The sequence below is a fragment of the Bos grunniens genome, chromosome 26 (assembly GCF_055505025.1).
Source record: "Bos grunniens cultivar Pamir isolate PY7600 chromosome 26, Bosgru_T2T1.0, whole genome shotgun sequence".
Lineage (NCBI taxonomy): Eukaryota > Metazoa > Chordata > Mammalia > Artiodactyla > Bovidae > Bos > Bos grunniens.
In genome coordinates, this window is record NC_141190.1 from 51,789,958 (window position 1) to 51,817,234 (window position 27,277).

Genomic DNA, 27,277 nt, shown 5'->3' on the forward strand with positions numbered 1-27,277 from the left:
AGGGAGGACAGGCCCCCACCCCACACTCTGACCTATGGGCTGGTGGAGCTCCCCTGGATGCTGTGTTTACTGACATTGGTGCAGGTGTCAGCAGCCAGTGTTGGCAGAGCCCAGGCATGGCCATGTGGGTTCCTGGATAAAGTTCTAATGAGTTGCCACTGAAGGGATCAGCCTTTGAAATGATGGCCAACAGCAGCTAATAATAAACTAATGTCTTGGGCTGGAGGATAAGGAAGGTGGCATTGGTCAGCTGCTCACCCTCCTTCTCAAGAATGCATTATAAAAGCTTTGCCTCTCCATGGGAGCATCCTCAAAAGTCGGCAGATCCCCCAAGGGCACCATGGCCGCCCTGGGCATCACGGTCGCCCTGCTGGTGTGGATGGCCACCCTGCTGTTCATCTCCATCTGGAAGCACATCTACAGCAGCTGGAAACTGCCCCCTGGCCCTTTCCCACTGCCCATCATCGGGAATCTTTTACAACTGGATATTAAGAACATTCCCAAATCCTTCACCAGGGTAAGAGAAATATTGTTGATTTGAGGGGGGAGAATTCAGAAATTAGATGTAATATGTGTGCATCCAACTCACTCTCAGACAAATAATTATTCAATACCAGCTTGTTGTGAATCAACTGAATTACCAATACCACCCAAGAGTGATAATCCAAATGTTATGCTACCGATGCAGCTTGGGCATGCTGCTCAGTGGGCACTGGTCATGGTTAACCAGAGGCCCTGCTTGAGCAGTGCTAACTGCCTTGTCGCTGGGTGGCTTGGCAGCCCGGTGTGGCTGTGGCTGCCGCTGCTGTGCAAGGAGGGACCTGCGCTGACACCTGACGCACACCGGCTGGGCATCAGTCTGCAGCTCTCCTTAGGTGCCAAAGAACAGGAGGAAAAGTGAGGTGTTTGACCCCTACACACACCTCTTACTGCATTTGTTGTGACCAGTGAATGAGCTCATAACTCTAGAAGCTAAATGCGTTGATGAATCTATTAAAAGAGTTAACAAGAGTGTCCTAGGGCACAGAGCCGCTTTACAAGGCACTGATGAGCGTCACGCTCCGGGGGGAAGACGGGCTTGGGGACTCTGGACAGTTCAGATCCAGGGTGTCCAACAGCATTGTAGGGTCCAGGACCTTGACTAGGAACAGCAGACTGGAGGTGGTGGGGGCAGTCATGCGGAGAGACCTCAGGAGGACGCGAGGAATCAGCCAGGCCTTCCGACTTAACTGTGTCTGGGAGGGAGGGGAACGAGGTGCAGCCCGGTGCATGGCCAAGCGTGCCTGCACCGGGATGCGCTGCCTGTGGAAGAAGCCGCAGTGGGGAGGGCCTTCCCCAGGTTGCTCTGGGTTCTCCTGGTCAACAACAGTGGCCTTGGGGATCACGTTAAAGCATGGGCCTCCCCTTGGAGGCAGCGCGGCTCACCCCACGGCCTGTTGGTCTCCGCAGCTGGCAGAGAGGTACGGGCCGGTGTTCACCCTGTACCTGGGCTCTCAGCGTGCCGTGGTCGTGCATGGCTACAAGCCCGTGAAGGAGGTCCTGCTTGACTACAAGAACGAGTTTTCTGGCAGAGGAGAAAACCCTGGGTTCCAGGAGCACAAGAACAATGGTGTGTCCCACTCGGGGTTGGGGTGCTGGGGGGGTGTTGGGGGAGGCACTGAAGTGACAGTAACAACTTGCTGAAGACAGAAAGGTGATGTGACCCACAGACAAGTCAGGGGATGATTGGTTCATTCAGTCATTGCTCTGCGTGTTTTGATGAAAGCTACTGCATGAATCTTGCACACCAGAGTGGACAAGACCTGGAACATCCACCCACTGACCAGCAAGACAGACATATTCATAGAGAAACAGGCCAGAGGAAGCTGCTTCTGCTGTCTGGCCCAGCAGTGCCTGCCTCCACAGACCTTTCCGCCTCCCTGGGTCCCCAGTCTCTCCCGGGAGCTGTTTCCACTCACAGCTTCAACTGCTCCAGGGTGTTGGGGCTCCATCTACTGAGGTCCCTCACCCACGAATGGCAGCCACCTGTCTATTGAGGGGGCCTCTGATGTCCCACCCGGGGCTGTTCTTAGATCAGGAAGAGGGCGCTGAGATGTCCCTGTGACCCCTCTTTCCTCTGCCTCTCCCAGTCCCCAGGCTCCAGACTCAAGAGTTCCCTATGCAGGGGAGAAGGCCTGGGGACCTAACTGGTCTTTATTGGAGTATTTTCCTGAGTCCTGACTTCAGACTCTACCATCTGCATCTCCTGGGAGGTCCTGGGAGGGCTGGGGACACTGGCTGGTGGGGGTGCCCCTCCTGCCCTCCCAGCTCTGAGGGCTCCTGGCCCCTGCTGTCCTCCGACCTCAGCCGCTTGTCCTTGGCTGCTTGCTCTCTGGTGTTTAAGTGAGATTCTAAAGCAGATTAGTGTGAAACAGCATCCCTTCTACCACAAAACTTGGAACCCTCACTTCTTCCTGAGTCAATTTTGGTGATGAGCTTCTGGAAAACTCATTTTATGGAGAATTTCCAAACTGATGTGCTTACAGTTGTATATGGACTTCTTGCCTTATTTTTCCAGTCTGCATTTCTGAGGCATTTGATTGTCTGTCTTAGATACTGTGCTTTTGTTTTTCTTCTTAGGAGCTCCTGAAACCAAATTGAGCACCTAAGCTTTGTCATTTACACAGAGGAGGTTTACTGGAGGAGAGCCCTGGGAGGGCAGGAGTTCTGGAGTCAAAGAGCTTTACCATGGTCAGGGGGGGTCAGGGAGGCCTGGTGCAAGTCACGTGCCCCTGGAAGTGGTCAGGCAGAGCCGGCTTCCCCGTCCTGCGGCTGGGACACAAGGCGCCTGACTGCGTCCTGCCTGTGCCACACTGTGGGACACGCACTGCATGTCCACACGGCCTGGGGCTGACCCTGCACATCAGCCAGCCATTGGAGCAGGTCTGTGGTCCCCAGGAACAATGACGTGAATGGTCTCGGTTACCATAGTATGGAGCAGCAGCTGCGTGTCAATGTGCTGAGAGGGCCGCCCATCATTTCAGTCAGTCTGCGAGGCTCTGGAAGGGGAGCTTCCTTGCCTCCGTTTCTGCCTGTTTGGTCCCAAACAATGGCGCTCCTCTGGGATCTGTCTCTTTACCTGCATGTCTCTGTGGCTCACCATCTCTGCCTCTGTATCTCTCTTTCTCTTTGTCTCTTCTTACATTTTTCTGTATCTTCTTTTCTTTCTACACAATTCTCCCCAAAACATTTTTAAACTCCCTTCTTCCCTGCCCCTCCCTCCTCAGCCACCTCCTCTCCTCACCACGTGCTCTTCAGAGCGGCCCCCAGCACCTCTCCTTCCTGCCTTTCCTCTAGCGCCTCAGGCCCTTAGGCCTTGGGGCACAGCCTCTGCCCCATTCTCCAGCCTCCTCAGCACACGCTCCCTGATCCCTGGCATCCTTGCTTGTCTGCCCTGTGTCCTGGGCCAGCAACGTGGAGGGCAGAGCTGCCCGGGGCCCAGCCAGGCTGAGGGAGTAGACACCCATGAGTTTGGAATGTCCCTTCCCTAGGTGCCCTCTTGGGCTGCTCTGCTGCATACCCAGCTTCCACTTGGTCCATTATACAATGCCCCACAGGAATCAGTGCCAGGACACCTGAATGCATGACCCTGAGCTCAGTCCTACCTGTACTTTTAACTTGGTGAAGAGTATCTGTAAATGGGCCTCCTCAATGCCCACACACCCGTCAGTGGTCATGCTCTCCATCCGTGGGCTTGTCTGCGTGGCTGCCTCCTTGGATCACACACCTCTTCTCCCAGCCCCTCTGGTGCTTCCTCTGCAGGCCATCCAGGTATCCTCTTGGGCCTGGCCAGACTTCCTTCAGGAAAGACTGGGGCCACGGCCTTCCTCAGACCTGGACATGCAGGCGGGAAGCAGCTTGAGGGCTTCCCACATCTCGAGGTCTGCTGGCTGTAGCCTTGGATGTTAGTAAGGACTTGCTGTGAAGCCACAAAGTGCAAGTCGAGGCATCTGTAACATGAGGGTCAAAAATGACTGAAAGCAATGTTACGTGCCAGCCTGGATGGAAGGGGATTTTCAGAGAATGGAAACATATGTGTGGCTGTGTCCCTTCGCTGTTCATCTGCAACCATCACAGTGGTGTTAATTGGCTGTGCTGCTACTCTCACGCGAAGGTTGCTCAGTTCTGGCCGACTCTTTGTGACCCCGGGAACTATACAGTCCATGGAATTCTCCAGGCCAGAATACTGGAGTGGGTAGCCTTTCTCTTCTCCAGGGGACCTTCCCAATACAAGAATCGAACCCAGGTTTTCCATAGTGCAGGTGGATTCTTTACCAGCTGAGCCACACACCCTAATACGAAATGTTTTGGTGGTTAAAAAAAAAGAAAAAATCACCAAAAGCAAAATAGCCTCAAAGGAATTAGTCAGGAGGCAGGAAAGAGGCGGGAGGCACTTCTTGGTAGTCAGGCATGGTCCCCCTATCGTGGCGGGACGCAAGACATAGTGAGGGAAGCAAGGAGGCTGTGATTGAGGAGCTTACATGAGCAACAGAGGAAACCAGGCTCCACACCAAAGGCCTCCCTGCAAAGCAGAGCGTTGGTCCCTGTGTGGTCAGTGGGCCCCTCAGTGTTCCCTGCAGAGCCGAGCCCATTACTCCTGCCCTCCTTCTCCTGAGAAAAACGTTTGTGGTAATGGTTCTCCTGCTCCCTCTCCTTAGGGATCATTTTCAACAATGGATCAACCTGGCGGGACACCCGACGGTTCTCGTTGACCACCCTCCGTGACTTAGGGATGGGAAAACAGGGCAATGAGCAGCGGATCCAGAGGGAGGCCCACTTCCTGCTGGAGGTGCTCAGGAAGACCCAGGGTGCGTACAGCCTGGGGCTCACACCCACCCTCCTCCAACGTCAGCCCACAGACACCACTTCACACGGCGGTTTCCCCTCTGATCCTGGGGGTAAGGTGATCACCGAGCGTGTAGCTGGTGTGTCCTGAATCACTGACAAGTAAGGAAAACCCAAGCGGCTCACACTTCCACCACGTCCCAAGAATTCTCACGGTTCTAGAGTGTCTCCTCACAAGACTGGAAATGCCCCTCCTGCCGGGCCCACAGCACGCGCCCTCTCAACGCCCCTGTTTTCCAGGCCAGCCCTTTGACCCCACGTTTGTCGTCGGCTTTGCACCTTACAATGTCATCTCTGACATCCTGTTCCACAAACGCTTTGACTATAAAGATCAGACGAGCCTGAGGCTGATGAGTCTGTTCAACGAGAACTTCTACCTGCTCAGCAGCCCCTGGATCCAGGTGAAGCACTCTCCTCGCTTCTGCCTGTTTTGCACCTTGCTTCAATTTGATGGTTTACAGCAGGAAAAGGATAAGAAGGGTCACTTGTGTGTGTGTGGACAGATGGGCACACAAGACTAGATACCATGAACGCTCCTTCTGGAGACTTCCATGGAGTCCGTGGTTCCACCTAGCTAGCCTTGGGACACTTACTGTTTTCCTCTTTAAATTGATCCTCACTAGACAGGCAGTACCTCTGCCTATGTGCTCGTGTTCCCACCACAGAACTCACACGGCACTCATAGAGTAGTGCCCAAAAAGATACTTTTAGCCAAAATGTTCCAAATAATACAATATTGACAGCCATAAATTTGGGTTTGGAGAAGGTTATTATCCTGGCACACAAAATGCTATTGCATCCAGAAAAAATGTGTATAGTAAGAAAATTCTCTCCCTTCATCCCTCTCTTTCTAGCTTTATAATAATTTCTCAGACTACCTACAGTACCTGCCTGGAAGCCATAGAAAGCTACTGAAAAATGTGTCTGAAGTAAAAAGTTATGCTTTAGAAAGAGTGAAGGATCACCAGAAGTCCCTGGAACCCAGCTGCCCCCGAGGCTTCTTGGACACCATGCTGATAGAAATGGCCAAGGTACACTCACAGTTCGCGGCTTCCGGACCAGGTGGAGCTGAGTCCTCGGCTGTTACGAGATGGGTTTGCAGGGCAGGGGGTGCTTTTTTCAGATTTATATGATGACTTGCACTGTGGTGTCCATGCCGCCCACACTGGGTACATCCTGATGCTCTCAGTTTTACACATATGCACTGGCTTCAGCATGACCTCCACACACATCGACACTCGGCCAGCCTGCTGGGCCACGCTGCACTCTGCTGTCTGTTGAGCTCACCAACAAGATGGCTTCTCTTGGGGAAGCTGTCTAGGGGGTGTGGATTTGGGTGAGTGGGACTTTCACACTGGCTTCCTCCAGCCCATGCTTTTTAACCACTTCTGATCAATTAATGACTGCGTCTCATCTGGGGAAAGGCCCTCAGCATTCCTCCTCAGCACTTAACTCCCAAATTGTGCACGACCTCAGGGGGTGCAGCTCTTCCTAAAACAACCTCCCTGACATCCTCTTGGGTCCCCTCCCAGACTGGCCACACTTCTCTCTCCTTGGCACCACAGGACGCTCTGGAGCGCCACACCTGGCTTCCCTGTATGACTTGCTCCAGTTGTCTGAGAGCCTCCTCCATCTGCTGGGCCCCCTCCCACCCCTCTTCCCATTATAACCTGCTTCCTGGGACTGAAAGGCCCAGCTGTGGGGGCAGTAGGAGCCGAGGGCAGCCCTGCAGGAGCCCCATAGTCAGCCCTGGGCTGCTGGAGGTCATGGCACAGGGCCAGGAAGGGCCTCAGCTCCCAGGAGGGCCCTTGGTGGCATAGAAGGATCGCCAGTCTCTCAGCGCCCCCACAGTCCTTTGCTGGGAGCCTTGGTTCCCTCACTGTGCGATGGAGCTGATGGTTCTGTGCAGGATGGGCCCGAGGAGCGGGCAGGGCGGGCAGGTGCGCCTCTGCTCAGGGACACAGGGTCTCTTTTTCATCCACCTGAAGATGTTTCCTCATTGAGTTCCTGTCTCCCATCCACAGGAAAGACACAGTGTGGACCCTATGTACACCTTGGAAAACATCGCTGTGACTGTGGCCGACCTGCTCTTTGCGGGGACAGAGACCACCAGCACCACCCTGCGATACGGGCTCCTGATTCTCATGAAATACCCGGAGGTTGAAGGTAGGACAAGTAATAGGCCAGGACTCTGGACATTGTGGCTGTCACACGTGGACGGAGACCCTGTGTCCCTCAGCCTGGAACATTCAGGCTTCAGCTCCCTGTCTGCAAAACAGGGAGTGACACTGGGGTCACTGGAGGAACGCTCTGGGGGAAGTGTTCTTGTACATGACAGGCACCTGGCACTCAGCCCTCCCACACCCACGGACACACCCAGATTGCGAAAGAAAGTCCAGTGAAGAAACGCCATACTTCCAGAATCCACTCCAGGACATGATCTCTTTATGAGAGAGTGAACATGTGCTCATCACCCTAAGACCCAGCCTTTCAGGAAGAGCTGGGAGGGAGGAGCAAGACCTCCTGGCTTATCTCACCAGATTGGAAGAGGGATCACAGAAGGAACCTCTGGTAAAGCATTGCAAGTCTGCCTGCTGCCCTGGGTCCAGCCCTCCTTTCCAGGGCTCCTCCCCAGCACCTGGACCAGGTGAACTTGGGGTAGATCAGGCGTGACTTTGGGGGCTGCATGCGCAGAGCGTCAGGCATTAGAAACACCCCCACCGCAGCCTATAGGTGAGCAGCACTGTATGTTGGCAGGCTGGTCAGCACCAGTACTAAGGGAGAGGAGGCAGAGGGGCCATCACCAGTGCTCGGGCCTGGAGCCCCCCACCTTTCACTGGGCTGCCCAGAGCTGCGGTGGGGGTCCCCACTGCAAGGAGCTCCTCACCACCTCAGCCATGCCTCTTGCTGATGATAATAATTTGGTTCCTGCTGTGTGCCAGGTGTGGGCATTAGCCCTTTAATACACTGTGGTCTTGAAGGCTGATGTGAAAGGGCATGAAATTATTACCTCGGGAACATGGGTATGTGACCCATCCAGGGTCAGACCTGCTCCATCTGACTCCAAGGCCTTCATCTTTCCATTGGACAGAAAAGTAAGGGAAAGGAGCCCAGAGTCCACAGAGCAAAGCCCCTATGCATCTGGGGCAGTTTTGAAGGAGCTCTGACCACTCTGTACGAGGAGATCCACAGCCTCCAAAATTGTTTTATTTTATTAATTATGACAAATTTCCAGTATAGAGGAAAAGACAGAAAATAAATATGACAGTCATCTATACATCCATTGCCAAATTTAACATGTTAATGTTTTGGAGTACTGACTCGGAGCTCTTGAAAAGAAAGATTGCAGAGCCAGCCGAGGATGCTCCTCACCTCCCTGGCTTCCCCGCCCGCCCCAGACTGCAGTCTTCCTGGAGTGCTGTGCAGCATCCCATGTAGGGCTTCTTACATTTACCAATTACTAAGTATTTACCATTTGCTAAGTAATACCATCTGTATTGTTATATGTGTTGAAATTTTTTCACTTGGTTACAATACTGCAGGGCGCTGTGTAGTCCTCTCAACATATTACAAAGGCCCACAGTTAACCTCAAACCTAGCAAGGCCAAGCAACTGCCAAAGGCTGCTGTTGCTTTTGCCAGGAGAGGGGCTTCCAGAATCCTTCCTCCAAGGCCCTTCAGGAGTGCGACATGCTTGTCTGTTTCCACTCTCCATTCGCCTCCATACTCCGAAGAAGCATGCAACAAGCCAGCCTGGGGTAACAATTAATACAAGTTTCCTCCTGCTAGAAATCCCCAAGACCCTTTTTAATCCTCTCCTCCTGGCATGGAGGCAAGCACTGGACTAGCCATGACCAGCTAAGAGAATGGAGTCCATAAATAGACATGTAAATGCTGTAGACGGCACGTAACTTCACTGACCTTAGCTCTTGCTGACATGTGCGGATGAATTACCCAATAATCTGAAGCTCCATAAACATCTACTGGGTCTATGGATGGGTGTTGAGCCAGCTTGGAGTGATGCATTTATTCCATGCATATCTTGGCAGAGAAACTTCATGAAGAAATTGACAGGGTGATTGGGCCAAGCCGAATCCCTGCCATCAAGGACAGGCTGGACATGCCCTACCTGGATGCTGTGGTACATGAGATTCAGCGATTCATCGACCTCATTCCCTCCAATCTGCTCCACAAAGCAACCCAGGACACAGTGTTCAGAGGATATGTCATCCCCAAGGTCAGATGTGAGCCTGCAGTGCACACCCAGCAGATCAGCTGCCTTCCAGGGAACAGGATGGGGCCAAGGACACCCTGCCTTGGCAGGTGTTGCTGAACACTAAGGGCTGGGCCAGCATCCCTACCTGCAGAGTGCCCCTCCCCCAGCAGGCCTGGCGTGGACCTGGTGACCCCAGAAATGAGGGCTTCTGGGAAGGGGGTTCCTCAGGTGGTGCCTAGGGCTGTGGTGTGTCCCAGAACCAGGAACAGACAACAGTACCATCCAGCCCTGCATGTGTCACTCAGAGAAGCTACTGGCCCAAGAAGATGAGAACTCTCATCACCATTTAGTCATGACTCCACCTGCTATCTGCCCTTAGGCAAAAAACTTCTCCAATTGGAAATGTACCATTTGTCTAATGTAAAATTCAACTGGGGGCCCCAGATGAAAGCCTGTGATATGTTAACCTGACTGACCAAGGTGGCCTGTGTTCCCTCCAGGGCACAGTCATAATTCCGACGCTGGACTCTGTCTTATACGATAGGCAAGAGTTTCCTGAACCAGAGAAGTTTAAACCAGAGCACTTTCTGAATGAAAATGGAAAGTTCAAGTACAGTGACCATTTTAAGGCGTTTTCTGCAGGTAAGAAGCATTCAGAGGCAGCACCTCCCGTGGGATTGTCCCTGATTCCTACTCTCTGCTCCACATGTGATCTGCATCGTGCCCCTTACCCCAGCCTGACCCAAGCGTGTTCTTCCCTGTGCAGAGAGGTTAGATGACATCTTGTCACTGAAGTCCTGAGATTGAGTTGAGGATGAGTCATTTTTCTCCTTAGATACTTCATTTAATAGAACTTGGTGAACTCTTTCACAGCTATATTGCCTGCTTCTCAATAATTTTAAACAAGGATCACTGAGAAAAACCTAGTACTCGGTCACCTGGACCCGTCATAGGGCTGCCTTCCCTCCCCGGGAAGCCCTCCCCTTGGTGTGCTGTGAGGGAAGGTCTGTGACCAACTTTGTAACTGTAACCCTCAGTGTGAGAGCACTGGCTTCCCTGTGGGCCCCCCTTCTTCCCCTAGGACGTCAGGCTGAGCACTGGCAGAGTCGATTCTCCCAACCTACCACAGGTTTATGCAGTTGAGAGCTGGTGGTTGGGGCCCTGATCCTCCTACACTGAAATCCACTCTGGGCCCCCGTTCAGTGGGTAGATGGGGCCCAGTTCTGCTTCGGTGCCATGACACATGGCCTCCTCCCACCCCCTCTCCCCCTGCTACCTGGCCTGGAGCAGAGTCTTAGTGTCCTTGTCACCTCCAGGAAAGCGGGTGTGTGTTGGAGAAGGCCTGGCTCGCATGGAACTGTTCCTGCTCTTGGCCGCCATCCTGCAGCACTTTAACTTGAAGTCACTTGTTGACCCCAAGGATATCGACCTCAGCCCCATTGCAATTGGGTTTGGCAAGATCCCGCCCCGTTACAAACTCTGTCTCATTCCCCGCTCAAAAGTGTGAGGTGCAAACGCCCTGAAACCCCGAGCTCCCCTGCATCCCCTCTGTGAGGACTCTACAAGCCCAGGCTCCAGAGGGAACCACCTGTGCCAGAGACACTGCTTTCCAGGCCACGTTCCTCAGACAGAACTTGAAAGCAAAGTGCAAAAGGATTGTGTCAAACTAATTAAACTAATTAGCACAAACTATGACTTAGCTTGTGTTGGAGTTCCTAGAAATCATGGTAAGTAAGAACATATCAGTATAGTTTAAACTAAACTTCTGAGAAAAATAGAGCTACCCAGTCATCAGAGTCAGTATGTCTTATAAAGGAGTCACAAAGAGGAAAACAGATGCTATTTTGTTGTTCAGAAAAAATAAAATAATATAGCTTTGGCTATCTTCCTTAGGATATGAAGTTCTTCCTTCAGGCTCTCTAGTAGTATCATCCTGTGCTATATTTTAAGACTGAAATATATCTGAAGAGTCATCATAGACATCTGTTATTATCTCTTAAGATTAAAGTCTGACTTTGTGCCTGCAAGGGGAAGTTCTAAGCATGTGGAGACTGGTGTGGAATGAGCCAGAAACTTGGAAATCATTAACCAGCTCCATAACCTGAATCTCAGAAGAATCTGTGAGACAGAAGAATAATTCTGGACAAGAACACTATCCCCATCCACGGGGCACACACCAGGAACCTCCTGCCTTGACTTCCCTGTCAGTAAAAGGGGTGTGAGAGCAGCCTCCAGGGGTGTGAGGGCCGAGCGGGTGTGATGCAGAGCTTCAGAGCGCGGTGCAGTACCCGAGTCCCACGTGTGTCCCAGGCTCCTTAGTAAAGTGAGACACCCCAGCAGTGCAGCCTCGTCCCGTCTCTCATTGACCCTCCTGCTTCTCACGTAGGAGGATCATGTGATAGCATTGTGCCCACCCAGGTAACCCAGGACCATCTCCTGTTCTCAGGGTCCTTACACTAATCCATTTCATATTCAGAGTTCCACCTTCCATGTGAGGTAGCTTACTTATAGCTTAGAAAGAAGAAAGTGGTGTCATGTCCCAAGGAAACCCCAAACCTAGCAGAGCAAATTACAAGATCTAAAAGCCTGAGGATCCCTTTTGGCTTGAAGCTCTGCCTGCTGAAGCCAGTGGGGCAGAGGTCCTACCCTTGATTCTCTGCTGGGCAGGTATCATGCCCCTAGATCTTTGTCAGACAGCCCTGCCTCCAGTACTTCAGACAGGAACAGTCTATCTTGTTGGAAGCAAGTCCAAGATTCTCATTTTTGAAACCAAGGAATCGACCCTGATGATCTGAGTCACCTTTGGGGTCATGTGTCACTTGTCTAAAAGTATAACACACTTCACAGCTGAATGGCTCTATCATCTCATCCTGTAAAATCCACGAAGCCCAACAGCATTTATTGGTTGCTTCCCATCTTCACTCCAAATTGGCAGTTTTCCTGCTGAGGTAGCTGATTAATTCCCAGTTCACACCCAATACTAATTTCCTTATCCAAGGGACACTGAGTCACACCCTTGATCTTCTCTTCCAAACATGGATATATATTTTTTCAATCAGTTCGGTTCAGTTCAGTCAATCAGTCATGTTTGACTCTATGACCCCAGCACACCTGGACTGCAGCACATCAGATCTCCCTGTCCATCGCCAACTCTTGGAGCTTGTTCAAACTCATGTCCAAAAGCCGGTGATGCCATCCAACCATCTCATCCTCTGTTGTCCCCTTCTCCTCCTGCCTTGAATCTTTCCCAGCATCACGGTCTTAACAAATGAGTCAGTTCTTCGCATCAGGTGGCCAAAGTATTGGAGTTTCAGCTTCAACATCAGTCCTTCCAATGAATATTCAGGACTGCTTTCCTTTAGGATGGACTGGTTGGATCTCCTTGCAGTCCAAGGGACTCTCAAGAGTCTTCTCCAACACCAGAGTTCAAAAGCATCAGTTCTCTGGTGCTCAGCTTTCTTTATGGTCCAACTCTCACATCTGTACATGACTACTGGAAAAACCATAGCTTTGACTAGATGGACATTTCTCAGAAAAGTAATGTCTCTGCTTTTTAATATGCTGTCTAGGTTTGTCATAGCTTTTCTTCCAAGGAGCAAGCATCTTTTAATTTCATGGCTGCCATCACCATCTGCAGTGATTTTTGGAGCCCAGAAAATAAAGGCTGTCACAGTTGCCATTGTTTCCCCATCTATTTGCCATGAAGTGATGGGATGCCATGATCTTAGTTTTTTGAATGCTGAGTTTGAAGTCAGATTTTTCACTCTCTTCTTTCATTTTCATCAAGAGGCTCTTCATTTCCTCTTCACTTTCTGCCATAAGGGTGGTGTCATCTCCATATCTGAGGTTATTGATATTTCTACCGACAATCTTGATTCCAGCTTGTGCTTCATCCAGTCCTGCATTTCACATGATCTACGCTGCATATAAGTTAAATAAGCAAGGTGACAATACATGGCCTTGATGTACTCCTTTTCCTATTTGGAACCAGTCTGCTGTTCCATGTCCAGTTCTAACTGTTGCTTCTTGACCTGCATACAGATTTCTCAGGAGGCAGGTAAGGTGGTCTGGTATTCCCATCTCTTGAAGAATCTTCCACAGTTTTTTGTGACCCACACAGTCAAAGGCTTTGGTGTATTCAATAAAGCAGAAGTCGATATTTGTCTGGAACTCTCTTGCTTTTTCGATGATCCAACAGATGTTGGCAATTTTTTTTTTTTCAAGTTTTAAGAAGACAAAATATATGCTACATTTTCTACAGATTTCCATTCACAAAGACTTTTAAATAAAATTCATATTTGCATGCATTTTCAAGTAATGTATTTCCAAATAGTACCTTACTGTAGAATGATGGTTTGTAAAGTTTGTTAAAGTTCTTAGATGTTTATCAAACCCTTCAATCCTCATAGTAACCCTGTGAGGCAAGTAGATAGGTGTTCATTTATTTTGTCATTGTTTGTTCATTTTTTTCATTTGTGTATGTGTGTGTGTGTGTTTTCCATTGTACTGGATCTTCACTGCAGCATGCAGGCTTCTTGAGCTGTTGTGCATGAGCTGAGTTGCTCCTCGTCACATCAGATCTTAGTTCCCTGACCAGCGGTTGAACCCACATCCCCTGCATTAGAAGGCAGATTCTTAACCACAAAACAAGTGTCAGTCAATGAGCATTAGTGCAATAGCTTCCTATTCCAGGCATTGTGCTTGGCTATTATCCTGTTCTTGGCAGCCCCGAGCCACAGGTAGCCATTAAAATTAACAAAATCTAAACAAAACTACACTTTGAAGACTACATGATGGATATGGTGGCAAAGGAAATGAGGAACATGAGGGTATCTGCCTGTCCTGGTCCAGAAGATGGCTCAGCATAACCCCTGCTCCACACTTAATCCCTTCTCTTGTTGGTCAGTTTTTTTTTTTTTTTAATTTTTTTTTATTTGATAAATTTAACGCCTTTTATTGCCATACCTCATTTTACTGTGCTTTGCTTTAGTGAACTTTATAGATACATGTTTTTTTTTTTTTCCTTGTTAATTTTGTGTTTAGTTGATCTATCCATAAGTGTGAGTGGGGTATTAAAGTCTCCCACTATTATTGTGTTATTGTTAATTTCTCCTTTCATACTTGTTAGGATTTGTCTTACATACTGTGGTGCTCCCATGTTGGGTGGATATATATTTATAATTGTTATATCTTCTTCTTGGATTGATCCTTTGATCATTATGTAGTGACCTTCTTTGTCTCTTTTCACAGCCTTTGTTTTAAAGTCTAATTTATCTGATACGAGTATTGAGACTCCTGCTTTCTTTTGGTCCCAATTTGCATGGAAAATCTTTTTCCAGCCCTTCACTTTCAGTCTGTATGTGTCCCCTGTTTTGAGGTGGGTCTCTTGTAGACAACATACGTAGGGGTCTTGTTTTTGTATCCATTCAGCCAGTCTTTGTCTTTTGGTTGGGGCATTCAACCCATTTACGTTTAAGGTAATTACTAATAAGTATGATCCCGTTGCCATTTACTTTATTGTTTTGGGTTCGAGTTTATACACCATTTTTGTGTTTCCTGTCTAGAGAATATCCTTTAGTATTTGTTGGAGAGCTGGTTTGGTGGTGCAGAATTCTCTCAGCTTTTGCTTGTCTGAAAAGCTTTTGATTTCTCCTTCATACTTGAATGAGATCCTTGCTGGATACAATAATCTGGGCTGTAGGTTATTTTCTTTCATCATTTTAAGTATGTCTTGCCATTCCCTCCTGGCTTGAAGAGTTTCTATTGAAAGATCAGCTGTTATCCTTATGGGAATTCCCTTGTGTGTTATTTGTTGTTTTTCCCTTGCTGCTTTTAATATTTGTTCTTTGTGTTTGATCTTTGTTAATTTGATTAATATGTGTCTTGGGGTGTTTCTCCTTGGGTTTATCCTGTTTGGGACTCTCTGGGTTTCTTGGACTTGGGTGATTATTTCCTTCCCCATTTTAGGGAAGTTTTCAACTATTATCTCCTCAAGTATTTTCTCATGGTCTTTCTTTTTGTCTTCTTCTTCTGGAACCCCTATGATTCGAATGTTGTAGCGTTTAATATTGTCCTGGAGGTCTCTGAGATTGTCCTCATTTCTTTTAATTCGTTTTTCTTTTATCCTCTCTGATTCATTTATTTCTACCATTCTATCTTCTAATTCACTAATCCTATCTTCTGCCTCTGTTATTCTACTATTTGTTGCCTCCAGAGTGTTTTTAATTTCATTTATTGCATTATTCATTATATATTGACTCTTTTTTATTTCTTCTAGGTCCTTGTTAAACTTTTCTTGCATCTTCTCAATCCTTGTCTCCAGGCTATTTATCTGTGATTCCATTTTAATTTCAAGATTTTGGATCAATTTCACTATCACTATTTGGAATTCTTTATCAGGTAGATTCCCTATCTCTTCCTCTTTTGTTTGGTTTGGTGGGCATTTATCCTGTTCCTTTATCTGCTGGGTATTCCTCTGTCTCTTCATCTTGTTTAAATTGCTGAGTTTGGGAGTCCTTTCTGTATTCTGGCAGTTTGTGGAGTTCTCTTTATTGTGGCGTTTCCTCGCTGTGTGTGGGTATGTAGAGGTGGCTTGTCAAGGTTTCCTGGTTAGGGAAGCTTGTGTCGGTGTTCTGGTGGGTGGAGCTGTATTTCTTCTCTTTGTTCAGTCGCGCTATGGGGAGGGAGGGAGGGATGCTGCAAACAAATGACACTGGCGTGTGCTCGCAGTGCCTCAGCCACACTGGGTCTGCCCCCGCTCACGGTGCGCGTAGCCTCCCTGCTCACACTGCTCAGGCTCTAGGTTGTTCCGCCGGGAACAATCCGAGGCTGGCCCTGGGTTGCATGCACCTCCCAGGTCCAAGCCGCTCAGGTTCAGGCACTCAGGTAGTCCTCAGAGGTGCAGACTCAGTTGGGGCTGCGTTTTGTGCTCTTCCCAGGTCCGAGCAGCTCAGGTAATGAGGTGTTTGGCGAGCGCCAATGCTGCGACTTATCGCCTCCCCGCCACTTGGTTATCTGGGTGTAAAACCGGCGCACCTTCTCAGGCAGATGTTGACCGTCCAGACCCCCAATAAGTTTTAGTTAGCAAAGAAGCCAGTTTTATAGATAATGTCTCTCTGGGGCTGCGATTGCCCCCTTCCGGCTCTGGCTGCCTGTCACCGGAGGGGGAAGGTCTGCAGCCGGCTATCTCTGTTTAGTCCTTTGTTCCGTGCGCCGGCTGGCGGTGTCTTAGGTTAGGGCTGGCTTTTCGCATGGTAGATATCCCTCAGTCTGGTTTGCTAGCCCAAATTATTTCGCTCAGATAGTGCTCAGGGTATTCAGGCCAGATTCTTACTCTCAGCGATGCAGCCCGCGCCGCGCCTCCCTGCCCAGCCCCCGCTTGCTAATGGCGGATGCAGGCGTCTGCGCTGCTTCTCCGCTGGAGGAGTTACCGTAGGGCTCGCATTCTGTGAGTTTTAATTGTTTATTTATTTTTTCTCCCTGTTATGTTGTCCTCTGTGCTTCCAAAGCTCGGCACGGATTCGGCAGTGAGAAGGTTTCCTGGTGTTTGGAAACTTCTCTCTTTTTAAGACTCCCTTCCCGGGACGGAACTCCGTCCCTCCCTCTTTTGTCTCTTTTATTGTCTTTAATATTTTTTCCTACCTCCTTTCGAGGAGTTGGGTTGCTTTTCTGGGTGCCTGATGTCCTCTGCCGACATTCAGAAGTTGTTTTGTGGAATTTACACGACGTTTAAATGCTCTTTTGATGAAGTTGTGGGGGAGAAAGTGTTTTCCCCGTCCTACTCCTCCGCCATCTTGGCGCCTTCCCCCAGATGTTGGCAATTTGATCTCTGTTTCCTCTGCCTTTTCTCAGTTCACATACTGTTGACGCCTCGCTTGGAGAATTTTGAACATTACTTTGCTGACGTGTGAAAGGGAAAGTTGCTCACTTGTGTCTACCTCTTTGCGACCCCATGGACTGTACAGTCCATGGAATTCTCCAGGCCAGAATACTGGAGTGGGTAGTCTTTCCTTTCTCCAACGGATCTTTCCAACCCAGGGATCGAACTCAGATCTCCTGCACTGCAGGCAGGTTCTTTACCAGCTGAGCCACCAGGGAAGCCCATTGCAAGCTTGTGAGATGAGTGCAGTTGTGTGGTAGTTGAACATTCTTTGGGAATGCCTTTTCTTGGGGATTGGAATGACAACTGATCTTTTCCAGCCCTGTGGCCACTGTTGAGTTTTCTGAATTTGCTGGAATATTGAGTGCAGCACTTTAGCAGCAGCATCTTTTAGGATTTGAAATAGCTTAGCTTGAATTCCATCACCTCCACTAGCTTTGTTAGTAGTGATGCTTCCTAAGACCCACTTGACTTCGCATTACAGGATGTCTGGCTCTAGGTGAGTGATCACACCATTGTGGTTATCTGGGTTATTAAGAGCATTTTTGTATAGTTTTTCTGTGTATTCTTGCCACCTTTTCTTAATATCTTCTGCTTCTGTTAGGTCCATACCATTTCTGTCCTTTATTGTGCCCATCTTTGCATGAACTGTCCCCTTGGTATCTCTAATTTTCTTGAAGAGATCTCTACTCTTTCCCATTCTATTGTTTTCCTCTATACCTTTGCACTGATCACTGAGGAAGGTTCTTATCTTTCCTTGCTGTTGTTTGGAACTCTGCATTCAGATGGGTATATCTTTCCTTTTCTCCTTTGCTTTTCTCTTCCTTTCTTTTCACAGCTATTTGTAAGGCCTCCTCAGACAGCCATTTTGCCTTTTTGAATTTCTTTTTCTTGGGTGGGGTTGGTCTTGATGACTTCCTCCTGTACAATGTCAGGAACTGCGGTCCATAGTTCTTCAGGCGCTCTGTCTATCAGATCTAATCCCTTGAATCTATTTGTCACTTCCACTGTGTAATCATAAGAGATTTGATTTAGGTCATACCTGAATGGTTTAGTGGTTTTCCTTACTTTCTTCAATTTAAGTCTGAATTTTGCAATAAAGAGTTCATGATCTGAGCCACAGTCAGCTCCTGGTCTTGTTTTTGCTGACTATGTAGAGCTTCTTCATCTTCAGCTGCAAAGAATATAATCAATCTGATTGCGGTGTTGACCATCTGGTGATGTCCATATGGAGAGTCTTCTCTTGTGTTGTTGGAGCAGGGTGTTTGCTATACTAGTGCATTCTCTTGGCAAAACTCTGTTGGCCTTTGCCCTGCTTCATTTTGTACTCCAAGGCCAAACTTGCCTATTACTCCAGGTATGTCTTGACTTCCTACTTTTGCATTCCAATCCCCTATGAGGAAAAGGACTTAAAAAAAAATGTTATTTCTAGAAGGTCTTGTAGGTCCTCATGTAGCCATTCAACTTCAGCTTCTTCAACATTACTGGTTGGGGCATAGACTTGGATGACTGTGATATTGGACGGTTTGCCTTGGAAATGAACAGAGATCATTCTGTCATTTTTGACATTGCACCCAAGAGCTGCATTTCCAACTCTTTTGTTGACTCTGAGGCCTACTCCATTTCTTGTAAGGGATTCTCGCCCACAGTAGTAGATATAATGGTCATCTGAGTTAAAGTCACCCATTTCAGTCCATTTTAGTTCACTGATTCCTAAAATGTTGATGTTCACTCTTGCCATTTCCTGTTTGACCATTCCCAACTTACCTTGATTCGTGGGCCTAACATTCCAGGTTCCTATGCAATATTGTTCTTTACAGCATTGGACTTTAATTCCATCACCAGTCACATCCACAACTGGGCATTGTTTTCACTGTGGCTTTGTTCTTTCTGAAGTTATTTCTCTATTCTTCTCCAGTAGCATACTACTGACTGGGGAGTTTATCGTTCAGTGTCATATCTTTTTGCCTTTTCGTACTGTTCATGGGGTTCTCAAGGCAAGAATACTGAAATGATTTGCCATTCCCTTTTCCGGTGGGTCACGTTTTGTCAGAACTCTCTACCATGACCCGTCTGTCTTGGGTGGCCCTACATGGCATGGCTCATAGTTCATTGAGTTAGACAAGACTGTGGTCCATTTGGTCAATTTGGTTAGTTTTCTGTGACTGTGGTTTTCATTCTCTCTGCCCTCTAGGCTAAGAGCCTCCCAAACATTTAAGTTCTTGCTCCTTCTTGTTCGGTAATGCCATCTCTGAGTCACTCCTCTCTCCTTGCGCTTTGTTATAAGCAATTAGAAGGAACCGGTTTGCTCCACTGGCACTATGAAAATGTGATCAACAAATATGTGGTTGTTTTTCAGTCACCAGGTCTTGTTCACTCTATGCTATATATCCAATTTCATTTTTAAACCATTTAAACAGTTCTGCCTTCCACAAAACACTGTGTCTTGAACACAGTTAGGCCAAGTTCTTTACCACTTTATTACAAGTATCACCTTTTCTCCATTGTCCAATAAACTTTTCCTTATTTCCTTCCAAGACCTTTTCAATATGGTCTTTATCACCCATACATCTGGCAATATTTTGTACATGAATGTGAAAAATGCTCTAAGAAGTGAAAGTTTTCTCTACAACTCTCCCCTCCATTCTAAGCTGTTATCAGAATTACTTTTAAAAGCCCCATCACAAGTTCTATATAGACGGACCATGTGTACCTCCCCCAAATTCATATGTGGAAGCCCTAGCCCCCAGTGTGACAGTATCAGGAGCTTCAACCTTTGGGAGCCGATTAGGTCAGAGTTCTCCTGACTGGGATTAGTGCCCTTATGTAAGAGACCCCACATAGCTGCCTTTCCCCTGCCATGGGAGGTCACACTGAAGCTGCCTTCAATGAGGAAGCAGGCTCTCTCCAGACACTGAACCTGCTGGCATCTCACTCTTGGACTACGCAAGCTCCAGAACTGTGAGAAACAGGTGTCTATTGTTGATGTTCCCAACCTGGGAAGGGCCAGCTTGCACTTCGCTTGGAGTGTTGCAGGGTCAGAAAAAGGTTTGCTGTGCACTGCCGGGTGCCCGCATCTGGAGGCTTTGTGACCTGGGAGTGGGGTTCAAGGTGTTGACTAGGCTGGGGCTGGCCTGAGGACCGAGCGAGCGAGCATGGGAAGCCTGCAGGCCACGTTCACTGTCCAACTCAGCCTGGCAATGTCGTGAACCTCTATGACATTGAAAGAGCTTCTCTGGTGACTCAGATGGTAAAGAGTCTGCCTGCAATGCAGGAGGCCAGGGTTCGATCCCTGGGTCAGGAAGATCCCCTGGAGAAGGAAATGGCTACCCACTCTAGTATTCTCGCCTGGAGAATGTCATGAACAGAAGAGCCTGGCAAGCCCCAGTCCGTAGGGTCACAGAGTCAGACACAACTGAGTGACTAACACTTCACTTCACATTCTGTAACATTCGGTTTGCTCATCTGTAGTGGGAACACCTTTAAGGACTAGTGAGCTGCACCGGCTTCCCAGAGAAGTCAAGGTGAAGTGCAGGCAGAATCCTCCTATGTGGCAGCTGTTTGTGGGGGCTTTTCAGCAGGTGAAGTGTCAGGTCCCCTAATGCGCTGTGTAGCCTGCTGAGCACAGAAGGCCTGAACTGGGCTGAGAGGGGTTGTTGTTGTTCAGTTGCTAAGTCGTGTCCAACTCTTTGAGACCCCATGGACTGTAACCCACCAGCCTCCTCTGTCCATGGAATTTCCAGGCCAGAATACTGAAGTGACTGCCATTTCTTTCTCCAAGGGCTCTTCCCAACCCAGGGAACAAACCTGCATCTTTTGTGTCTCCTGCATTGGCAGCAGATTCTTTACCACTGGGCTTGGCAAAGGCTACGGAAATGTTACTTATTGGAGAGATCTTTAGAGTGTGGTCTGGAATGGAGGGATTACCTGTCACAGCTGAAAGAATCTGTCTACAGTGCTCCCTAAATATTCCCATTCCATCATTCTGTACTCATCATTTCTGTGATCTGAACACTCTCACACCTGTTTTACCCTCAAATTTGATATCCAGGGATACGATGATGCCCTCTCTTCCTGGTAGTTCTTTCTGTTCAGGAATGGTTTGTCAGGGTATTTATGCCTTATAAAAAAGATTGGGGAGTGGATGGGGTTAGGGGTAGGGGTTCAGTTCAGTTCAGTCGCTCAGTTATGTCCTACTCTTTGAGACCCCACGAATTGCAGCACGCCAGGCCTCCCTGTCCAACACCAACTCCCGGAGTTCACTCAAACTCATGTCCATCGAGTTGGTGATGCCATCCAGCCACCCCATCCTCTGTCGTCCCCTTCTCCTCCTACCCCCAATCCCTCCCAGCATCAGAGTCTTTTCCAATGAGTCAACTCTTCGCATGAGGTGGACAAAGTACTGGAGTTTCAGCTTTAGCATCAGTCCTTCCAAAGGACACCCAGGACTGATCTCCTTTAGAATGGACTGGTTGGATCTCCTTGCAGTCCAAGGGACTCTCAAGAGTCTTCTCCAACACCACAGTTCAAAAGCATCAACTCTTTTGCACTCAGCTTTCTTCACAGTCCAACTTTCATAACCATACATGACCACTGGAAAAAACATAGCCTTGACTAGATGGACCTTTGTTGGCAAAGTAATGTCTCTGCTTTTTAACATGCTATTTAGGTTGGTCATAGCTTTCCTTCCAAGGAGTAAGCATCTTTTAATTTCATGGCTTCAATCATTTAGGAGCCCAAAAAATGGGGTCTGCCACTATTTCCACTGTTTCCCCATCTATTTTCCATGAAGTGATGGGACCAGATGCCATGATCTTAGTTTTCTGAATGTTGAGCTTTAAGCCAACTTTTTCACTCTCCTCTTTCACTTTCATCAAGAGGCTTTTTAGTTCCTCTTCACTTTCTGCTATAAGGATGGTGTCATCTGCATATCTGAGGTTCTTGATATTTCCCCCGGCAGTCTTGATTCCAGCTTGTGCTTCTTCCAGCCCAGCGTTTCTCATGATGTACTCTGCATATAAGTTAAATAAGGAGGCAGGGATCAAGACCATCCCCATGGAAAAGAAATGCAAAAAAGCAAAATGGCTGTCTGGGGAGGCCTTACAAATAGCTGTGAACAGAAGAGAAGCGAAAAGCAAAGGAGAAAAGGAAAGATATAAGCATCTGAATGCAGAGTTCCAAAGAATAGCAAGGAGAGATAAGAAAACGTTCCTCAGCGATCAATGCAAAGAAAGAGAGGAAAACAACAGAATGGGAACGACTAAAGATCTCTTCAAGAAAATTAGAGATACCAAGGGAACATTTCATGCAAAGACGGGCTCGATAAAGGACAGAAATGGTATGGACCTAACAGAAGCAGAAGATATTAAGAAGAGGTGGCAAGAACACACAGAGGAACTGTACAAAAAAAATCTTCACGACCAAGATAATCATGATGGTGTGATCACTCACCTAGAGCCAGACATCCTGGAATGTGAAGTCAAGTGGGCCTTAGGAAGCATCACTACGAACAAAGCTAGTGGAGGTGATGGAATTCCCAGTTGAGCTATTTCAATTCCTGAAAGATGATGCTGTGAAAGTGCTGTACTCAATATGCCAGCAAATTTGGAAAACTCAGCAGTGGCCACAGGACTGGAAAAGATCAGTTTTCATTCCAATACCAAAGAAAGGCAATGTCTGCTCCAATCTCCCTATTTATCCCTCCTCTGCTTCTTTCCCCTTGGTAACTTAAGTTTGTTTTCTACATCTGTGACTCTAGTTCTGTTTTATAAATAGTTTCATTTGTACCATTTTTTTTTTCTGATTCCATATACAATCCTAGGTGTGTGGTTTAGCATCTTGGGCTCAATTAATTGGTCAGTTCCTATGCTAGTCTGGTCAGTTGCTATGTCTGGTTCACAAGTGAAGCTGTAGTCATCTGGTTCCCTGACTGAGGAAGCTGTTTGGTTCAAAATGACTTCATTTACTTTGGTAGTTTGTGCTGGCTGTTGGCTAAACCACATGTCCCTAGCAGTCTAGCCCCAGGTTTCTTCATGCGATGACAGTGTTCACAGAAAGCAGGCTCTAGTGAAAAAGTGTTTTTCATCTGTGTTTGCATCATATGTTCTTATAGCCAACATAAGTCAGATGGCAAAGCCCATGTCATTTGTAGGGAACTTCACAGGGAAATCAATACAGAGAGGCAGCCATTGTTTAAATAAAACAACAACCACTATTTAAATAAGCATCTTTTAAAATTTCAGTTGACATGCCTCCATTAACCTTCTCTGTCAACTCTATTTCCAGAGTTCTCTATGTGTTTTTAAGAACAGCAGAAAATGAATACACCTCTGGTGAGTTGGTTTTTTCCTTAACTTGTTTTATATTTTGCTACATGAGCTTTTTGACGGTCCTTAAATGAAATAGGGAAGTGAAGATAAGTAAAATTTAGCTTCAGGGCAATATACATAAATAAGATAGAGGTGGCTTGTGAATATAGGCAGGTAATATGAGCTTCGAGTCATCCAAGATGAGTGCGATGGCAAAAGCACAGATACGGCTGTTGCCTGGTCAGAAGGGACCCTTAGGAGAGAGAGTGCTGCATTCTCCTGAGACATGATAATTGCAGGCACAGAAATCTGAAGTGGAGTGGACAGTGTCTCACTGTCAGTCAGTCTGGAAATAAACACTTAGCATGCATTCTGCAGTGGTGACAGTTAGTTACCTAGTGTTGAAGGAGAACTTGCTGAAAAGATTTTTCTGGACTTGCTAAAATAGTGTGGCCCCAGACAGCTTTTGGAAGGCCCTACTTGGTACACAGACAAACTGTTGAATGTCTGGAGGATTGAGCTGACTCAGGTTCTTTGACTAATTCTCCATACATTTCTCTCAGCTAGTTGATATATGAAGGTTGTATAGCATACTGTTCAACGTTGTATTTTCTGGCAAATGTTCCCACTGCTCTTTTGCACCTTAACCTACTCTGAATGGTTCTTAATTAATTTCTTCTCAAGGTCACCAATATCCTAAATTATAGTAAGTTTTGATGACTATGCTATAATCTTTCCCTTACTTGAACCTTTGGCCATCCTGAAGTTACTGTCCCTGATCTCCTGGAAATTCTTGCCCATTAGCTTCTGTCACAGCCTCTCTGATGATTTCTTCTCTTGATTTCTTCTCTGTATTCCCATATTCTCAAGAGTCTTCTCCAACACCACAGTTCAAAAGCAGCAATATTTTGACACTCAGCTTTTTAATGGTCCAACTCTCACATCCATACATGACTGCTGGATAAACCATAGCTTTGACTGGACGGACCTTTGTCAGCAAAGTGATGCCTCCTTTTGTGAGAAACCAACACCGTTGAATCTTCACAGAACTGACTTCCAGGAGCAGCAGCATGAATGTAATCGAAGTGGGAATAATTTCTGAAAGAAATTACATTTCACTCAGCTTCAGAGAGTTCAGCTAGTAGACAGAACTTTTGAATGTGATGTATGTGGTAAAACTTTCTATAAAAAGTTTAATCTCTCTAAACATCAGAGAACTCATACAGGAGAGAAACCATATGCATGTGATCTATGTGGGCAGTTCTTCTGCCATAAATCAGCCCTTACTATTCATCAGAGAATCCATACGGGGGAAAAGCCCTATGAATGTAGTGAATGTGAGGAATCCTTCTGCCAGAAGTCAACCTTCACTGTTCATCAAAGGATTCACAATAGGGAGACACCTCATGAGTGCAATGATTGTGGTAACCTTGCATGAGGAATCAGTATTCACTGCACATCAGAGAACTCACACAGGAGAGAGACCTTATGCCTGCAAAGAATATGGGAAATGCTTTGGTCTCTGGCCTGCCCTCCCAGTACATCAGAAAACCCAAACAAGAGACAGATCTTATAAATGTAATAAATGTGGGAAATCCTTCTATGTGAAGCCAAAACTCACTGTACCTCTGAGACTTCCCACAAGTGAGGAACCATGTGAATGTAAAGAATGTGGTAAAGCTTTCTACCAGAAGTCAAAACTCATTGTATACCAGAGAGCTCACACAGGTGAGAAACCTTATAAATGTAATGAATGTCAGAAAACCTTTTGTGGAAAGTCAACCCTCAGTAGACATCAGAGAACACACACAGGAATGAAGCCCTATGGATATAAAGAATGTTGGAAAACTTTCTTCTAGAAGTTAGCCATTACTGCGTATCAGAGAACTCACACAGGAGAGAAGCCCTATGAATGTAATGAATGTGGAAAAACCTTTTGCCAGAAATCAGACCTCAGCAAACATCAGATAACTCACACAGGGGAGAAATCGTGTATATCAGAGACTGGCTGTGTGTACACAAAAACTCACTTTTGTTTTCTTTTGAGAGCACAGTTAACCTGCATTTCCCTGCCTTCCTTTTCTGTGAGTAGGACCATATAACTTAACTCTGGCAAGGAGAATTTGAACACAAATGATAAACTGTAATTCCAGGCCAGCTCCCCTGTGCCGCCACCCAGATTTCATGCATTCCTGTTAACTTTTTATGCCCTGTAGTTCTGAAGTACAGATTCCACCCCTACCCTTTCCCTTACCCCCAGTTTGCCTTGGTGGCCATTGGGTGGAGATGGCAACCATGGCTTAAGACAGGAAGGATTAATTGTGGAGAGCAGAGATTTTCCTAACTCCACACACACACATGCAAAGTTCATCTGTACTTTACCTGAGTGAGGAATACCCACTGTTATAAATATCCCACGTGTAATCTATTTACAACACTACCAGTCACTGTAGCCAGTTCATTTTATGAATTAGAGACAGACTTCTGTGAGAAGTTACCAGTCTTTGCGGAGCTGATTCACACAGGATAGAACCTGTGTTGTCATCTTTCATCCCCAGTTAATTGATGGAAAACCAAATCATATGAAGAGACAAGAATGCAAGAAATAGGAGGTGGTCCTAAGATGGCAGAGGAATAGGACGGGGAGACCCCTTTCTCCCCCACAAATTCATCCAAAGAACATTTAAACGCTGAGTAAATTCCACAAAACAACTTCTGAATGCCAGCAGAGGACATCAGGCACCCAGAAAAGCAGCCCATTGTATTCAAAAGGAGGTAGGAAAAAATATAAAAGAAAAAAAAAGAGAGAGAGACAAAAGAGATAGGGACGGAGCTCCGCCTGGGATGGGAGTCTTAAAAAGAGAGAGGTTTCCAAACACCAGGAAACACTCTCACTGCTGAGTCTGTGGCGAGCCTTGGAACCACAGAGGGCAACATAACTGGGAGGAAAAATAAATAAATAATTAAACCCCACAGATTACGTGCCCAATGGTAACTCCCCCAGTGGAGAAGCAGCGCATACGCCTGCACACGCCACTAGCAAGCGGGGGCTGGGCAGTGAGGCACGGGCTGCATTGCTTAGAGTAAGGACCGGGCATGAATGCCCTGAGGGCAATCTGAGGGAACTAACTTGGGCTAGCAAACCAGACTGTGGGATAGCTACCACGCAAAAAGTCCTAACCTAAGACACCGTCAGGCCCGCTCACAGAACAAAGGACTGAACAGAGCTAGTTGGCTGCAGACCATCCCCCTCCCGTGACAGGCGGCCAGAGCCAGAAGGGGGCAATCGCGGCCCCAGAGAGGCATTATCTATCAAACTGCAAGCAGGCTTCTTTGCTAACTAAGACTTCTTGGGGTTCTGGACGGTCAACATCCACCTGAGAAGGTGTGCTGGTTGTACACCCAGAAAACCGAGCAGCAGAGATGGGGGACGTGAAGAGTCACAGCGACTGCGCTCGCCAAACACCTCATCACCCGAGCTGCTCGGACCTGGGAAGGGCACAAACGCAGGCCCGATGGAGTCTGCACCTCTGAGGACTACCTGAGTGCCTGAACCTGAGCAGCCTAGACCTGGGAGGTGCATGCAGCCCAGGGCCGGCCTTGGACGGTTCCCGGCGGAGCAACCTAGAGCCTGAGCAGTGTGGGCAGGGAGGGCACACGCACCGTGAGCGGGGGCAGGCCCAGTGTGGCTGGTACACTAGGAGCGCACGCCAGTATTATTTCTTTGCAGTGTTCCTCCCTCCCTACAGCGCGACTGAACAAGTGAGCCTAAAAAAGTGTCCACCACCACCCCCTTGTGTCAGGGCGGAAATCAGACACTGAAGAGACCAGCAAACGGAAGAAGCTTAAACAGAGGGAACTGCCTTGGAAGTGACAGGTGCAATAGATTAAAACCCTGTAGTTAGTATCGACTACATAGGAAGGGGCCTATAGATCTTGAGAAATATAAGCTGGACCAAGGAACTATCCGAAAATGAACTGACCCCACACT

General features: G+C 47.6%; 1 protein-coding gene and 1 pseudogene across 2 annotated transcripts; both read left to right on the top strand.

The window, feature by feature from the left end:
• The first annotated feature begins 306 nt into the window (after window positions 1–306).
• Window positions 307–24,493, top strand: CYP2E1 (cytochrome P450 family 2 subfamily E member 1). Of its 2 annotated transcripts, XM_086378281.1 has the most exons (10): window positions 307–517; window positions 1,450–1,609; window positions 4,698–4,847; window positions 5,125–5,285; window positions 5,739–5,915; window positions 6,909–7,050; window positions 8,933–9,120; window positions 9,600–9,741; window positions 23,264–23,310; window positions 24,157–24,493. In XM_086378281.1, the coding sequence occupies exons 1-9, from the start codon at window positions 341–343 to the stop codon at window positions 23,281–23,283; spliced, it is 1,317 nt and encodes a 438-aa protein (XP_086234407.1). In that variant the 5' UTR covers window positions 307–340; the 3' UTR covers window positions 23,284–23,310; window positions 24,157–24,493. The 2 variants fall into 2 exon arrangements, with proteins under 2 accessions (XP_086234407.1, XP_086234406.1); XM_086378280.1 differs by lacking the exons at window positions 23,264–23,310; window positions 24,157–24,493 and adding an exon at window positions 10,416–10,789.
• Window positions 23,466–25,509, top strand: LOC147344610 (uncharacterized; annotated as a pseudogene).
• The last annotated feature ends 1,768 nt before the right edge of the window (window positions 25,510–27,277 follow it).